At 41.1% G+C, this 18,229-nt stretch overlaps 1 protein-coding gene across 5 annotated transcripts; it reads left to right on the top strand.

The window, feature by feature from the left end:
- Positions 1-41: 41 nt before the first annotated feature.
- On the top strand, positions 42-17,321 carry LOC117185950 (sister chromatid cohesion protein PDS5 homolog A-like). 5 transcript variants are annotated; one of them, XM_033395652.1, is made up of 15 exons: positions 145-241; positions 11,881-11,970; positions 12,286-12,412; positions 12,472-12,857; positions 12,918-13,125; positions 13,195-13,363; positions 13,436-14,177; positions 14,243-14,506; positions 14,569-14,662; positions 14,723-15,562; positions 15,619-15,755; positions 15,821-15,900; positions 15,961-16,226; positions 16,302-16,592; positions 16,656-17,321. In XM_033395652.1, exons 3-15 carry the CDS (start codon positions 12,332-12,334, stop codon positions 16,746-16,748), a joined length of 3,651 nt encoding a protein of 1,216 aa, XP_033251543.1. In that variant the 5' UTR covers positions 145-241; positions 11,881-11,970; positions 12,286-12,331; the 3' UTR covers positions 16,749-17,321. The 5 variants fall into 5 exon arrangements, with proteins under 5 accessions (XP_033251541.1, XP_033251540.1, XP_033251543.1 ...); XM_033395650.1 differs by lacking the exon at positions 11,881-11,970 and having other exon boundaries at positions 42-241; positions 12,493-12,857; XM_033395649.1 differs by lacking the exon at positions 11,881-11,970 and having other exon boundaries at positions 42-241.
- The last annotated feature ends 908 nt before the right edge of the window (positions 17,322-18,229 follow it).

Raw genomic sequence — 18,229 nt, 5'->3', positions numbered from 1 at the left:
GAGAGGGGTTGCTTATCACCTCATTGGTTCCCTACAACCTGGCGCCCGAGGAGCGCATGAAGAAACTGTACCTTCTGCTGGGCGATCTTGATGCGAATGCAACCAAGGCCTTTGTTGAACTGCAAAAGAATCAAATGAAGACACGCAACACGGTTAGCGATTGGATCAAGCTGCATCACTCCAAGGAGTTTACTCCCCGGGTGCTCGGTCAACTGGCTGTTAAACAGACCACCATTGCCAAGTGAGTGAAAGAATAATATAAATTGTAGTGTATTGACACTCAGACTTAAGCACGCGTTGTCTTCAAGATTCTTTTTTATTCTATCTGCCTTGGATGGTGTGACCGTATATAGATATTAATATAATACCTAACACGCCTCTCCTTAGATGTTTAATATACATGTCATTTACAAATCTATTTTCTTATAACAATTTGATTTGTGTACTTAATCTAATTAGCGTATATAAAACTTATGTGATTTCGTATTTTTCTTTCTTCTTAATCTGTTTAGTATTTGTTTCAGTGTTTAATTTGTACATAATTTGATTTCATAATTCCTTTCTTTATATTATTTTATTGTTAAATACGCTTTACTACCTTCCCTGCCCCACGTGGTCTCAACTCTCTCCTGGTGGGTGTTGGTTGAGAAACTATTTGTTCATTGTTGGTTTTGGAATTGTCATCTACTGAACAATTACTTTCGACATCAGGTGTTTTCGCATTAGGCGATGTATGATTGTTAGTGCTTTGGTTTCTAATTTGATCCAGGTGACGTTTTATTTCTCTGTTATTGTTCGCCAAAATACAACAATACGAACGCGGGCCCAGTTGTTGTTTTACAGTTGCCTGAGTCCAGCTTGCTTTGTTAGGATTTTTGTAGTCCCTAACCATAACTTTTTGACCCTTTAAAAATTCTGTGCTTCGTCTACCTTTGTGATTTACAACACACTCAGTCTGTTTTTTATTTATTATGCTTTCGACCGTAGGTGGTTTTAACAACGAAAATCTTGTTTTTAGTGTACGACCAAAAAATAATTTAGCAGGAGATTCGCCCGTAGTACAATGAATCGTATTTCGGTAATCGATCAAAAATCTATTTAAAATTGTATTAAAATCTTGTCTTTCATTAGCCTTTATGTTTGCATATAGTGATTTCTTAACAGTCTTTACAAAATTTTCTGCTTGACCATTAGTCGCTGGATGTCCTGGAGCAGTAAAAATGTGATTAACACCATTGTTTTTCATAAACGTTTTAAAATCATCAGAAGTAAACTGTCGTCCATTGTCACTAACTAACACGTCTGGTAAACCATATCGACAAAATACTTCTCTAAGCTTGTTGATAGTAAACAATGAAGTTATTTCCTTCGTTTTGAATACTTCTGCCCATTTTGTATAAGAATCTATAATAACCAATAAATGAAAACCTCTAATTGGTCCTGCAAAGTCTATGTGTACTCGACTCCAAGCCTTTCCTGTGGATTTCCACGGTATTAACAGACTCTTTTCTTGACTTGATTGTAGTTCCTGACAAGGAATACAATCTCGAATTAATTTCTCAATTTCAGAATCCATGCAAGGCCACAACACATAAGAACGTGCTAACATTTTGGTTTTTACTATTCCCAAATGCGATGCATGAAATTCTGCTAAAATAGCTTGTCTCAGTTTGGTTGGAATTACTACTCTGTGTCCCCATAAGATACAATCATATTCCACTGAAAGTTCATTTGTTTTAGAGATGTAGGCAGAAAACTCGCTGCCTTTTAATCTTGTCTACGAACCAGTGTTAATTGCCTCACAAACTTTTGATAATATTGGGTCACGTCGTGTTTCACGAGCTATTTCTTTGAAGCTAATTTTGAACACCTTTTCGGACTGTATAAAATGTATGTAATTATAGTCTTCGTTTGGTACAGCCGTTTCCCATTGAGGCATTCTTGAGAGTCCATCTGCTATATTTAAGGTCCCCTTTATGTGTTCAACTGTATATTGAAAACCTGACAAAGTCAGTGCCCATCTTTGCATTCGTGCAGAGGCCATCAATGGAAGTCCTTTCAGGTCTCCAAATATGCTTAGTAATGGTTTGTGATCTGTTCGAAGGATGAACTTGTTTCCTAAAAGATACTGTCTTAATTTACTCACACAGAACACTATAGCCAGGGCCTCTTTCTCGATTGTACTGTAATTATGCTCGCTTTTGGATAATGCTCTTGATACAAATGCTATTGGTTTGATATCTTCATTGCATTTATGTGATAAAACACCTGAAACTGCATGACTGCTAGCATCAGTCGTTAATACTAACGGTTGATCTGGGTTGTAGTGAACTAAAACTTGTTCAGAAGTTACTTCTTTCTTTACCTCTTCATATGCACTCTGACATTCGCGTGTCCAATTAAATTTTGTATTTTTCTTTAATAATGCATATAAAGGACTCATTATCTGAGCGAAATTATTGATAAACTTTGAATAATAATTTACCATGCCTATGAAAGCTCTAAGCTGTGATACGTTTTCCGGAGCCGGTGCAAACAATACACTCGCAACTCTATCATTGTTTTTGCTCAGTCCTATCCTGTCAATTGAAAATCCTAGGTAACAAATTTTGGATTTAAAGAACTCACATTTCTTGTCATTTAATTTAAGTCCAACTGATTTCAGTTTTCTAAGTACAGCTTTTAGGTTTGAAATATGTTCTTGAAGATCTCGTCCTGTAACTGTTATGTCATCTTGATAAACCACAACTCCTCGCATACCCTGAAACAACCCTTCCATTGTTTTTTGAAAAATAGCTGCTGCAGTTTTTATACCAAATGGTAAGCGTTTAACTTTCAATAGTCCAATATGTGTGCTCCAAGTACACAAATTTTGAGATTGCTCATCTAAATTTAGCTGATTGTAAGCATTTGACAGGTCAAGTTTTGAATACAGTGTACCCCCTTCAAGCGCTGCAAAAATGTCGTCTATTCGAGGTAGTGGATACTTTACGTCGACTAAAGACCGGTTTAATGTAACCTTATAGTCACCACAAATTCGTATGTCACCGTTTGGTTTTAAAATCGGTACCAAAGGTGTTGCCCATTCAGAACTAACAACTTGCTCTAAAATTCCATCATCTATGAATTTTCGTAACTGCACTTCAATCTTTTCTTTCCATGCTAATGGTACTGACCTAGGCTTGAAAAATATTGGTTTTGCATCTTCTTTTAATAGTAACGATATCGTATTCGTAGTATATGAACCTAAACGAGGCTCAAAAACTTCAGCAAACTCCGATTTAATCTGTTCTGTAATTACAGAATTTGGTTCATTTACGTACACATTGTTCACCTGCATTAACTCAAAATTAAAAGCTCTCAAAAATGTTCTACCTAGCAAAGGTGGACTCACTGCATTGGTTACAACAACAACAATTTGTTTTTTTAGACCTCGATATTCGATCGTTGCATCGTACTCACCAATAACTTTGATTGAATCTCCATTGTAATCTACATATGGAACTAGACATTTTCTAAGTGGTCTGCTGGTATTTAAGCTTTCGTAAAATGTTTTTGGAACCAATGTGCACGGTGCACCAGTGTCGCAAGCAATTTTCGTTATGTTTCCATCAATTTTTACAGGTAAATAATATACTCCATTAGTTGAGGTTGTATCAACGCTATAGATAGAAAAGTTATAATTATCATTATCAAAATTATTATCAGAATAGGTGTCATGTTTTGTTTGAGATACATAATTTACGGATTTTTTTGATTTATTTTTACAAATGCTCGCCAAGTGACCTATTTTTCCACAGCTGTGACATTTGCATGCCTTATACTTGCAATTGTTTGAGTTATGATTTCGCCAGCCACAGTGTGTGCATGGCTGCTGCTTCTTTTCTCTGCCAGCGTCGCAGTCGTTTTCGCCGTCGCCGTCACCGTCGCTTCTGCCGCCCCTGTAACTCACGTTTCGGTTGCCCTTGAAATGACTTCTGCCGTTGCTCTTTGCTTGATCTCTGTTCTCGCCTCTTTGCCTCTGCCATTGACTAGTCCCGTTCTTTTGATGCATGTAGTTGACGTTGTGTTCTGTCTTCCTTGTGCTGATCTTCGTCTCCATGATCATCGCCTTCTTGAGTGCATCAGCCAGAGTTAGATTTTCGTCTTCTTCACATATTCTTTCATATATAGGGTTGGGAAGGCTCATCACAAATTGGTTTAATACAAACGCTTCCAGATTTGAGCCAAATTTGCATTCCAATGCCAATTGTTTAACTCGAGCATACCACTCCGCTACAGTCTCATCTTCACTTTTTGTGGACATGTGAAATTTTTTTCTTTCTCTGAATATGAGTGTAGGTGGTGTGTAGTGTGTTTTTAAAATTTCACATAATTCTTTGTATGCTTTTGATACGGGTGATACCGGATTGCACAAACTATGTAGTACAGTGTAAGCCGCTGTACCGATCGACTTCAACAAAACTGCCTTTTTTGTGTTTTCCTCTTTCACATTCAATTCGCACAAATGTATGTCGAATTTTTCCTTCCAAATGCAGAACGTTTCTTGGTGTGGCGAGAACTCAGCAATAGTTGCCATTTGATAGAATGTTGGTGCTTCATTTTTCGTCATGTTGCTATTCATATATTATATGCACTTTTAACATGTGAATGTATATTAATACATTTTATTTTATCCTCGTCGCCAATTATGTAGTGTATTGACACTCAGACTTAAGCACGCGTTGTCTTCAAGATTCTTTTTTATTCTATCTGCCTTGGATGGTGTGACCGTATATAGATATTAATATAATACCTAACATAAATGATTAACTGATGACCATAGCTCGCAAATAACTGTTGTTAAACCTCTCATTGACGGACACATTGAGAATATGGACTGAAAAGACCCGATCAAATCTGTTTTTGCTCAACTCGCTCTTCGCTCAAGCAAAGACCGATTTTTTCACTTCTCTTTTGTTCCTGTTTTTCACTGAGCACCTTGTCGCGAGTGAACGAACAAAGTGTCTTTTGCGTATGTATGCGTGCTTGTACGTGTGATGCTTAGGCAACTATCAATTGTTGTGAATTCTATACGGTTTGACTATTGGAGCTTAAAATGAATCGTGAAAAGCAAAACGAAAATGTTCGTTTGCCAATTTTGCAAATAAATATACATATTACAATACAATAGCCCAAAAGATGCGGAAAACATGAATAAATAAACATATACACGAAAAAAAAACTAAAAACACTACTCAGACACTTTTTTGGTTCTGCTCATCTAAAGACACTTTTGCTGTGAGCGCTTGACCAAAGCATGATGCAATTATACAAGGTGGTCTCGTCGGGAGCCGAAGTTCGTTCGTGTTGTCCCTTATCTTCAGTGCATGCTTGCTTGTTGATGATGAAGGTTGTTAAGGTTGTTGTTTTTTGATATATTCTTAACCCTTATGTCCCGACAACAACAAAATTATAAAAAGCATATAAAAAAATACCACAGAATTAGAAGTAATCTTTATATATTATGTAAAAGAACATTTTAATATTTTATTTTTATTTATTTATTAAATTAACAAATTATCTGTTAATAATGGTACTTCGTTACTAAAGGCGGAAAAGGATAAGTTAAAAGTTAGCTAAATTTAAATGATTATAAATATTGCATGCAATTAGTTTAAGAGACAGTTCAGGGGATAGGGTTTTACAGAGGGAGTTATAATTATGGCATAAAACCCTAAAAGGTTCATGATCAGCATAATTAGACCTACATATGGGTAGACGGATAGGCCTAAAAGTACGGGTAGGTCTGGATGGAACGGCCAAGTCAATCTGACCCAAGAGAGTTTGGGAGTCAACAGTCCCAAGAAGGAGCTTGTGCACGAACATTACGCCATTGCATATTCTGCGATGGTGCAACGACGGCAGGTCAATAAGATTTAGCCTAGACCGGTAGGGTGGCAAGATTCTACCCGAGTCCCAGTTAAAGTTCCGAAGGGCAAAAATTAAAAATTGCTTTTGCACGGATTCAATAACAGCCTGCTGCTCTTTATACTGCGGGCTCCACACACAAGAACAATACTCCAATATAGGACGTACTAACGAGATGTACAGTTGTTTCGTAACGTACGGGTCGTCAAACTCCTTGGACCAACGCTTGATGAACGCTAAAACACCCTTAGCTTTATTTACAGTTGCAGCTATATGGGTGTTGAAACACATCTTATGATCAAAAAGGACTCCGAGGTCATTTGAACTCGAAATTCGCTCAAGGACATGATTTCCTAGAACATATGAGACAAAATGAGGAGCGCGACGGTAAAATGTCATAAGTTTGCATTTGGAAAGGTTCAGAAAAAGAAGATTAGTTGAACACCACAATAGTAGTTCACTTAGATCAAGTTGAAGGCGTGTGTGCAAATACCAATCAGAGTAAGAAAGACAGATTTTGACATCATCAGCATACATTAGTGTAGTAGAGTATGTTATAACTTGAGGAAGGTCGTTCACAAATAAAATAAACAGAAGCGGGCCCAGATGACTTCCCTGTGGCACACCTGAAGTAACATTAACAGTATTTGACAACACGTTAGAAAACAAAACACATTGAGTACGGTTAGAGAGATAGGACAAAATCCAATCTAGAAGATTCGTTGGGAACCCTAATAAAGAGAGCTTTTGAATAAGCAGAGCATGGTTCACAGAATCGAATGCCTTGCTGAAGTCCGTAAAAACTACATCCGTCTGCAAACCAATTTGAAAACCACGGTGGATTAGGTTAGAAAACTCAAGAAGGTTAGTCGATGTTGAACGATGTCTGAAAAAACCGTGTTGCGACGGAGATATCAAGCTGCAACAAAGATGTTGCAGTTGCCGGGTGACCAGGAACTCAAGAAGCTTCGGGATGGCGGAAAGCTTTGCGATACCACGATAGTTTTCAATGTTTGATCTTGAACCTTTTTTGTGAAGCGGAATGATGTAGGACTCATTCCAAATTACTGGGAGACAAGACTGTTCCAAGGAGAGGTTGAAGAGAAAGGTCAAGGGTTTGCAAAGGGACTGGGCACAGTGTTTTAAGATGCAACTTGGTACTTTATCTGGACCCGCAGAAAACGATATGTCCATAGATGACAAACCTTCCAGAACAACGCTTTCCTCGAAAAAGGGCAGAAAAATGCTGTTAGCTTGAGGTAGCTGGTACGGATACGGAGTGGATGCGTTGTAAATATGAGACGAGTACGTTGTTTGGAAAAAGTTAGCGAATAAATTTGCAATACCAACAGCAGAAGCTTCTGTTTTGTTCTGGTAACGAAGGGACGGAGGAAAAACGTTTGACTTGCGCTTAGAATTAACGAACGAATAGAATTTTTTAGGATCACTACGAAAGTTACTACTACATTGTGAAAGGTAATGATTATAACACTGACTATTGACGGCAAGGAACAGAGAGCGAGCGGAGGAGTATAGAGCTAAGGCCAACGTGGAGCCCGACTTCTGGTACTTTTTATAGAGCCGGGATTTATTATTTTTTAAGTATGACAAATACTTGGAGAACCAGGGAGGCTTGGACGATACAGGTACAGTGATATCTGGAACAAACGTATTAAGGGCGGAGTAAATAGAACTATAAAACGAGTTAACAGTTGCATCTATGTTCGGTAATGAATAAAGAAACGACCAATCAACACGCGAGAGATGTAGATCTAAATCAATAAAGTTTGTTTTGCGAAAACACTTTATGTGACAAGGAGCCATGGAACTGTCAGCACCTCCAGATTGTGTACACTCCAGTGATATCAACAAAGTTGGATGGTAAGGATCTTCAGGGAGAGATATTGGGCTTGCTCTAGATACAGTAGCAAGAGAACCATCGTTAACAAAAACGAGGTCAAGAAGTCTGTCCCTAATGTTTTTAACGGCATTAATTTGGACAAGGGAAATATCCGTTAGCCCATTGATAAAGTCATTATGGCAATTGGGAAACAACAGGTTAGCGTCATTACAAGGCAGCCAAGAAAGAAATGGGAGGTTAAAGTCCCCCATGACAATAATTCGATCATTGCACCCTAATGTAGAAACAACATTATTAATTGCTGAAAGGTGGTGTAAGTAAAGCTCAGCATCAGACCTGGGAGGAATGTAAGAGCAGGTTAAATAGAAAAATGCGGAGCCAACACGAACTTTGACTGCAACAAATTCAAATCCATGAATGTTATTGAATGGGAATAACTCAGATGAGTAAACAGATTTAACTGCAATCAGAACCCCACCTGCAAAAGATGGGCGGTCCATTCTATAAATAGTGTAACTATCAATGAAAATTTCGTGATCATTGACAGAGGAGTTAAGCCAGGTTTCGGTAAACGCGATGGCATCGAAATCAAAGGACGCGCTATTAGTATGAATTTGACGCAACATTCCCAGCAAACTGCGAACGTTCTGATAGTGCATGGAAAAATAGTACATCAGTTTTTTGGAGCACGTTCGGTAATTCTTGGAATCGAGTTCGAATCTTTGAGAAGGAACTCATGCACAATTGTATGCTCAGGCCATATTGACGGTTCTAGAGAACAGGATAGTAAAGAATCAGGGAGAAGAATTTTAAAGGATGATATGTTGCGCTTATGTTTAAATGTAAATTTAGTCACAACTATATCAACAGGCGAAGTGTTAATTTTAGCGGCAAGATGTTGTTTAACATCCTCCGTTGTAGCCTCAGGAATAAGACGAGAAACAAATATTGCTTTCCGAGGGACCACTGCTTTAAGTTGAAGTCCCGAGCGAGATCGAGATGGTGGAGCCACTCCTAAAAGAGATCTCGGTACAAGGGCAGAGGAATTGGCAGCAATGGCTGTAGCAGGAATTGGAGTAGGAATTGTAGCAGGAATTGGAGCAGGAATTGGAGCAGGAATTGGAGCAGGAATTGGCAAGACGTCGTCAGCAACCAGCACACCCGCACTAGGAGCACTCACCGCGTCAGAAGTGACGGCCACAGAAACTGCAGGGATGGGATTGATGCTGTTGGGGAGTTGGGTGCTCGAAGGAAGCACATTGCTCGGTGTAAAGAACTCCGGAGCCACCGTTGGCGGATTTACAGACAACGGCGTGGCATGCCGATGGATGCTTCCGATGGATGAAGGTGGGAGGCAGGCGTGCCAATCGGATTAGGTTGCAAGAGATTGGTATCATTATGCGGAATTTTCCGTCTAGGCGATTCGCTCAAGAGTTTGAGCCCAAGAAACTGTGATTCAAGGGCAAGAAATTTCTCGTTGAGAGCCACAAATTGTTTCCGGACATCCAGAAACCCAGTTCGAGTCTGTCTCATAAATGTGCGCATTTCGGCCTCAATCTCCCGACAAGCCAGACATGACCAAGACAGGCCCATGCGTTTCGAGATCAGATCATTCAGCCGGCCAAAATTTCCACCACCAGCACATTTTATGTGGGCAAAATTGTCGCACAGCCAGCAGCTAAGAAATGAATCACCAATGATAACACCACCGAATTCACATTTCTTTGCACTACAAACGATTGCCATTATTGACAGCAGTAGAATCACTGTGCACGAATAATAAGAGAACGGAGTGAGATCGCAGGTAAAGTAGGAGAGCAGACAGCAGAGCGAGCCAGACAATCAGCTGCAGCGGCAATAATTCAAAGCAGATGATCCAACGAAGTGCAGAAAACGAGCAGTAAACTCACCAAAGCAGAGACACAAAAGAAAAGTCCACAGAGAGGGAGAGTATAGGCAATCCAGAGAGAGTGAGAGCAACAATGCGAGAAGCCCGCGTATGCTCACGAGAGAGTGTGGGCGATGCAAACGCTGATGCGCGAGAACAGTGCACACCGAAGAAGCGATAACGAAAAGCAGACTGGGCAAAAAACAATAACAAATTGCCTGCACGAGTCCGATGTGTTACGTTGCAATATTGAATTTATATTTAACACTTGTTTACAAACAAAACACTGGTGGTTAACACAAAGTAGAATCAAATTAAAGAGATGCGATAATAAATCAAAACAAAGACACAACAATGTTGTATGATATTTAGGCAAAGGGCGGAGAATGCGGGAGCAAGAAAAAAAAACGCAACCGGCTTAAGCAAGAGCTAGAAGCGAAAATGTTGAAGAAAAATTATTAATGGCTGCATAAAATTTAAATATTAATATATCAGTAAAATCATTTTATTTTAAAATTTTAAAACCCACGGGCCTGTTAAGGGTTAATCAATATCAACATATACCGTCTCAGGTACTATGTGCCCTTCACTCGCACTTATTGCTAGCATACGTTAAGGGACTAACTTTTGCCGACGAGACCACCTTGTATAATTGCATCATGGACCAAAGTGTCTTTCTAAGTTGTTATTGTGAGACACGATCGTGTGTCGGGCTCACCCGAAAACCCGAAACACATAACACAAGCGAAGAGACAAAAAGTGTTCTGCTCAGTGAGAGACCGTGTCTTCGTGGTCTTTTTCGGTTTTGTCAGTGACGCGACAGCAAAGGGAAAAAGTGTTGACCGTCGTTTGCGAGCTATGCTGATGACTGAACTGAACTGTGTGTGTCGCTTGTAGATTGCTTCCCGATCCCTTGAAAGCTTCCGAATATCTCACACAATTCAGTAACAATCTACGCAAAGATGCCCAGCTGTTGCGCTGCATCAATTAAAAAAAAATCATCAATTAACTTATTTACTCCCATTATTTATTTTTGTTAGACGTCTCCATTTATATGTATATGTTAATCCCCTAATTTAAGTCCGTCCATATTATATCTATATGTAACTTATTTATATTTATTATGTTAATTATTTCTATTTATCTATTTATTTATTAACCGCCCGTAGTGATAAGATGAAGGGGGTATGAATAGGCAGGCTTAGTGTAGCGATGATACCGTGTAAAATTAGGAAATTGAAGTGAAAATTATAACGAAGAAAATGAATTGCTAAGCGTTTCATATGGGGGGAAGAGGAGCCACAGCAACGAGAGGGTAAGGCTGCTGCACATGGCAGGGAGATCCAAAACGTTGTTATTCAGATCTCAGGTAGGGAGGGTACGTCAGGGGTAAAAACATCGACACCTCGACCTGGTCCACGTCTGTGTTGAAGGAAGTTACTGTAATGTTGTTTGTCGAGTAGAGTCCGTTTGCAGTTTTTTTTTGTCGGTTACTTTTGTTGTTTCAATTTGTTCGAGATGTCCAATTAGTTGGTATATTGTGCGACCTGAGGGCTTGGGAAGTACCCAGCCCTGGGATGACTGGCTAGCCGGCCTTGCCCCGAAGAAAACAAAGGTTCGTAACAATTTCTGTGTTAATTACGTTTTAAAAATAGTTTGGATAGGGTATACAATGACCCATACTCCGTTTGATAAGCAACAAGTCTTCAAATACCAGCAACATTGCCGTGACAACATTGCAATTTTGTTTTTGTTTAACGTTTTTGTTCAAACCATGTTTTAGTTTTTAGCTGCGCGATCCATCTAGCTTGTAATATTCCACGGAATATCAAAATCAAAAAATATTGTTTCCAATACTTGACGGATAATGATTAGCACATTGTAGACCAAGGGGCTATTTTAATATGCCACCAAAATATATGAAGAAAATGTAATCATTTTAGCGCAATTCAGGTGAAAGATATCGTAGTTTTTTTAAGTTCAGAGAAAAGTTGGCATGGATCTACAAAAAGAACTTACCATATTTTTCGCCATTTACCTCAAGTCGTTAAACTGTTTAAATAGAGGGGGTTTAAGTGGGTTAAGTTCGTAAATCCGCGGTCATGATGGCGTGCGACTCTGCATAAATGCCCTGCAAAAGTTTTTCTTTTTTAACAACATACGCGCCGCTCAAAAATAACCAAGACGTTGGAACATGTGTAAATAAACGTCCATTCCAAAGTTATTTGCAGTGATTTCGTTTGTGTGCACCAAAAAGAAGCGGCTGAAAATTGGCAAAGAATTGTACCGCCGCTGCCCGTTGTGAAGAAAAGTAAGATTGCACATCAGAAATTTTCCTCTGCCATTTTGCCCGTCCCCGATTAGTACAAAAAGCATTATGAAAACACAGAATTTAAATATTTTTTGTTTTGTTTGTCGAAACGAGGAAAACACTGCAAACGTGCGAGTGTGAGTGGAGTACGTGTACGTGTACGCGAGAGCGTATGCGTGAGTGGGGCTGTGGCAATGGCACCCTCCGATTTGGCACTGCTATTTGTTCATTGAGGGTCGCCTAAAATTGTTGTTGGAAAATGTGGTTTTGATGTGGAAATTCTACTACATACAAGTACACGCTTTTGGGTTTCAGATCAGCGCCTGCCGATTTCCGTCCTGTCCGGCTTCAGTGGGTGAGGATGACGGACATTGTTTATCCGAACGGCTGTCGGCCATTGGTGGAAGACCTGGGCACAGACGAGCTCATACGCCGCCTTAAGGTCAGTTTTTCCGGAAATCAATTAACAACGAATGAAAGTCAGATTATCCTCATTGGCAGACACTCGCCAATGTCCTGCAGACCATGGACCAGGATGACAATCTCTATCAACAATATATACCATTGGCACTCCACTTGCTGGACGACTTCTTTATGCAGCATACATCCCGCGATGTCCAACTGCTGGTAGCGTGCTGCATAGCGGATGTATTGCGCGTATATGCGCCTGAGGCCCCCTACAAAGAGCAAGATCAAATCAAAAGCATTTTCAAGTTTTTTATCAAACAATTGCACGGTCTAAAGGATCCCCGCGATCCGTCCTTCAAGCGTTACTTTTATCTATTGGAGAACTTAGCCTTTGTCAAGTCTTTCAACATGTGCTCCGAGCTCGAGGACTGCCAGGAAATCTTCCACGACCTGTTTAGTACCATTTTTAAAATTGTGAAGTGAGTCTCAGGCGATTGGTTTATAACCAAGCAATTAATTTGACTACCATTTCCTTGCAGCGATCAGCACAGTGCCAAGATCACAAACTTTTTCCTGGACGTGCTAAGTGCCCTGATAACCGAGGCTGACAATTTGTCCGTGGATCTTCTGGACCTCTTACTGATTAACATAGTGGAACCAAATAAATCAAGCAACAGATGTGCTGCACATATAACCGAGCAACTGCTCGCCAAGACCGGTGACGCATTGGAGTCCCCAATCAAAATGGTATGAATGAATAGTGATGTTCAGTTTATATACCAACTGAAGAAGCTCTATTTCTTCATGCCCTCCTAGTTCTTTAACCGTGCATTGGTCATGGATAAGCCGAACAACAAACTGTCTATTACAAACAAAATATATGATATCATCTATGAGCTTAATCGCATCAATCCCGATCTTCTGTACTCCGTGCTGCCCCAATTGGAGAACAAACTACTGTCCACTGATGATGCAGAAAGGCTGAGTAAGTGATGTCACGATGCACTCTTAATATACTCGTCTATAAATGTGGATAATCTTATTCCTGACCCAACAGAAGCCACCACGTTGCTGTCGCGCATGTTCTCCGAGAAGGACTCGCAGCTGTCGCAGAAATATCAAAACCTGTTACGCACCTTCTTGGGCCGCTTCTGCGATATCTCGGAGGCAGTGCGTGTCAAGTGCGTACAATCGTCCACGCATTTTCTTCTAAATCACCCACATCTGGAACCTGATATAACGGAAAAGTTGCGCCTGCGTAATCACGATTTGGACGAAAATGTGCGCCACGAAGTGGTCATGGCCATTGTGGCGACGGCCAAGAGGGAATTCAGCGTAGTAATAGAGGCGCCCGAACTACTCGAGATTGTGCGCGAGCGGACGCTGGACAAAAAATACAAGATTCGACGAAACGCCATGAATGGCCTGGCCTACATCTACAAAGTGGCCATCTGCGAACCAAATGACTTGAGTGCTGATGCCAAGCAGAGAGTGGACTGGATCAAGAACAAGATACTGCACGGCTACTACAAGGTGGGTCTGGAGGATCGCCTGCTAGTAGAGCGTTTGCTTATCACCTCATTGGTGCCCTACAAACTGGCGCCCGAGGAGCGCATGAAGAAACTGTACCATCTGCTGGGCGATCTTGATGCGAATGCAACCAAGGCCTTTGTTGAACTGCAAAAGAATCAAATGAAGACACGCAACACGGTTAGCGATTGGATCAAGCTGCATCACTCCAAGGAGTTTACTCCCCGGGTGCTCGGTCAACTGGCTGTTAAACAGACCACCATTGCCAAGTGAGTGAAAGAATAATATAAATTATTAACTGATGACTGAACTGAACTGTGTGTGTCGCTTGTAGATTGCTTCCCGATCCCTTGAAAGCTTCCGAATATCTCACACAATTCAGTAACAATCTACGCAAAGATGCCCAGCTGTTGCGCTGCATCAACATTGTCCTGAAGCGCGATGTCAGTTGTCGTGAGTGTGCCGACACTATGGGCACCCTTCTGAAAAAGCTGGGCTCCCACGTCCAATCAAATCTGTACTACAATACGGTCAAGATGCTGATTGAGCGCGTGGCCTCCGTGATGGTGGATAAGGAGTCCACTGGTGTGCTGATAGGGTAAGCCAAAGTCAAGATTGAGTCTTTCATGTTACACCTAATCCTTCCCTATTCTCCGGCAGCCTGATTGACCAATGCATTCAGGGTGGTTCTATATGCGAAGAGATTGGCATATCATCCGAAGAGGCAGGCGAGCGCGGACTCAAGCTTCTGAGTGTAAGCTAAAGTATGACGCCAGGCAGCATGCACAACTGTAACCTCTTGTCTGCTTTTCAGATGCTCTCATATGTTTTCTCGGCTCACTTTTTCACCGATACCTCTTTGCGTCATTTGATCGCCTTGCTCAGCTATGAGCACGATTATGTGGCGCCACTGGTGCTGAAGACCCTCACGCATTTGGGACGCTATCAACCGTTGATTGACGCCACGCCGGCGATTCTCAATGAGTTGGCTCCAATCTGCCGAGCCTTTGCCTTAATTGGAACTCCCAAGCAGGCCAAGCACGCGGTACGCTGTATTTTCGTCAACAGTCAATCGTCGGCGCCCACCGATGGAGCTGGAGGTGGCGGAAGTGCATCGACCACGACACAGACGGTGCATCCCATTTTCAACGAAATCATTGAGTCACTGCGTCTGAAGCTGACAGCAAACTGCGCACATCAGCGCACGAAAATAGTGGCCCTGGGCCACATTGCCTATAACATGCCTCAGGCGTTCCTCACACCCATCAAGAACATGATTGCCCGCCGTATTGTCAAGGAGCTGCTCATTCAGGAGGTGCCAGTGCAGCGGGACTACGATCTGCCCGACGATGCTGATTGGTGTGCCGAAGAAGATCTCCCGCCAGACACGCTGTGCAAGCTGGATGCCCTAAAGGCCATGGCCCGCTGGCTGCTCGGCCTGCGCACGGATGAACACGCTGCCCAGAAGACATTCCGGATGTTGGCCGCCTTTGTCAATCAACGTGGCGATCTTCTCGCCCAGAATCGTCTCTGTGGAGCTGAGAAGTCCTGGTTACGCTTGGGCGCTGCTTGTGCGATGCTCAAGGTTTGTGAACAGAAGGGCGTAGGCGATCAGTACAGTGCCGAGCAGTATTTGCAGCTCTCTCAGCTTATGGTGAGTGGTCCTTCGTATTATCAGAGAACTCTCGCTAACTATTTGTTGTTGCTCAGACTGATCCGGTGCCCCAGGTGCGGGAAATCTTTGCACGCAAGCTGCACAAGGGCCTAGGCAGGAGCCTGCCAAGGAATTGCTTACCCTTGGACTTTATGGGCTTGTACGTGCTTGCTGGCCTGGAAACTGACAGAAAGTGAGAAATCTAATAATTCAAGTTTCTCCAGTTTCCATTATTTTCAATTCAATATTTTGCAACAGATTGCAAGACCTGGTGCGTCACTATGTGGACACGGATGTGAACAAACGTCGGGAATATCTCGAGACTGTTGCTATGACCTGTAAGTGTGCGATTTAAATGGTTTATATTTGCATAGGATACGACCATTTCCATTTAATAGCCCCCGACAGCTCAACGGAATCACAATCGCTGCACATTCTACCTGACTACATGCTGGCTTTTGCCATTCCCGTGCTGGTCCACGATCCAGGCTATACGAATCACGAGGACTATGTTCAGCTGCGAAAAATGGAGAAATGTCTGCGCTTCATACTGGAACCGCTGATGGCCAAGCGGGAATCCTTCGTCTATGGTTTCTACAAGCAACTCCTTCAGCTGATAAAGCACCGCGAATTCAGTCAAGGTTCCGACAAGCGCAATAACTATGTATGCAAAACTGCCTTAAAAAGGTTTTTGGGTCCCGTTTCTCTTTTAAAACCATGCACTCTTTTAAATTATCAGAAAATGTGGGCACTCTGCGATCTCGCCATGTACATAATCGACTCGAAGATGGGACACATCAGTGAAAGCAACTCGAACACATTCTCCATGCCACTGGCATTGCCAGAAATGTATTATAAGCAGCCTGCCGCTGCAAACTTCCAGAACAACGAGGTCTATATACCGCTGGACGTGTATACGTTGGGCGCCAAAGTGAATAAAGCCACCACGACAGCAATGGCAACATCTCGAGCGGTTGCTGCACCGAAAAGGCACGCAGAGCCGTCCCTCTCAGATGATGAGGATCCACAGGTTAGAATAAAAAGAAATAAGCTTGTGGAATGTGAATATTAACTGAAATTTTTTGTTTTACAGGAGAACAATCTTTTTGATAACATCCGAGCAGCAGACACAACAGAGCCTACTGCCAAGCGAACGCGTGGAGGAGCCGGCGTAGCCAAATCGTAGAGAACGGAGAAAAGAACAAGCGCGTACTTGTTAGTTTAGTTACTGTTAGACTAGGCGCCTAAGTTAACTAAATATGTAAGACGTCATGTAGGATGGGAACTACGATAGTTGTTAAACCGACACTACCTACAAAACACAACACCAACAAAGAACACGCGCACTCAAACCAAACCCAACCCAACTCATACATACAGAGAATGGCCCCGCCTCTCCTGGCCTCTCCTTCCTCATATGATTATGTTTTAAACCATGCTGCTCCGCTGCTGTAAAATATTCAATTTGTGGAAGAGACCAGACCCAGACCAATGCAAAACCCAAAATTTACAATTATCTGTCGCCTATTCTGTTAACGTTATCCTTAACTGTTTATGATATTTTATGATTTAACATTTTTAAACTGTTCCGTGTTTTGTATTGCAAATCATCTTTGTTTCATTTAACCTTTAGTCGTAGGCCCCTGTCGAATAAATGACGAAGAGTGTATTGAAAATTAGAGTGGAGTGCGAAAGTAAAGTAATGAAAACGTAAAATGAGCCTTATTAAGAAATTAAAATTAACTTTTCTATGATCGCAGTTAAAGTTTAGTTATAAATACATACAGTTTCATAACTTTATCAGACGAGAATGCATTAAAAATGCATAAAACAATAATGAGACGAATATGTTGTAAGGATATTGAAAGCATAACAAAGATACAAAACAAATCATGTAACTTAAAGAATGTAAATTTATCTATTAACTGTTTTTCAAACGAATTAAACATACAAATTAAATATTATTTAAATAATAAAATTGCACACATCGTTTTCTTTGCTATCAACGCAAAAATATGTTGGGAGAGCGTAAAAACGGTTTGAACGAACTGCTGGATTTGGAAAGGTGTGTACAACAGGCAAAAACCTCACCTAGCCGCGTTTACACTTATAATATGCTATGAGGCCGAAGATCGTCCTTATTGTTATGCAAAAGGTGGATTTTACCTTGCATGCGTGGCATTTTCAGAGCCGTTTTGCCGGTTGTTTATACCCTCCTTTTGGTCAGCAAACCATGGAAGGGCATTATGGGATTGATCAAATGTTTGTCCGTCCAGGCTCCAACGAATGCCATGACGGATTTTATTAATTTTTTTGTATGTTGAGTAGCTATGCAATAATAGCCTCTAAATTGTAAAGCTATCTTAACGAAATTTGGCAGTTTATGGTCATTTTACTGATTCCAAAAATATGTATCGGGATTGAGATATATTTACAGGAATCTAATTAAATGCATGAATAGGTCAAAAACATGTCAATATGAGAAAGTCACTTCAAAGCAGCTTGGAAAACAAAATTTTAACATCAATTAAAGGAAATACCCGGAAATAGGTATGCAAGGGTAAATACTCTATAAATACGTCTGTAGTTTATATGTAGAACATTTGTAGTTGCCGTGTAGTTACCATGTAAAAACTTTATATTTTTGTTGACCGTTTTTGTTTGAGC

Source organism: Drosophila miranda, assembly GCF_003369915.1.
Source record: "Drosophila miranda strain MSH22 chromosome Y unlocalized genomic scaffold, D.miranda_PacBio2.1 Contig_Y1_pilon, whole genome shotgun sequence".
NCBI lineage: Eukaryota > Metazoa > Arthropoda > Insecta > Diptera > Drosophilidae > Drosophila > Drosophila miranda.
Note: the sequence above shows the minus strand (reverse complement) of the source record. Positions and strands in the feature narration are given on the sequence as shown.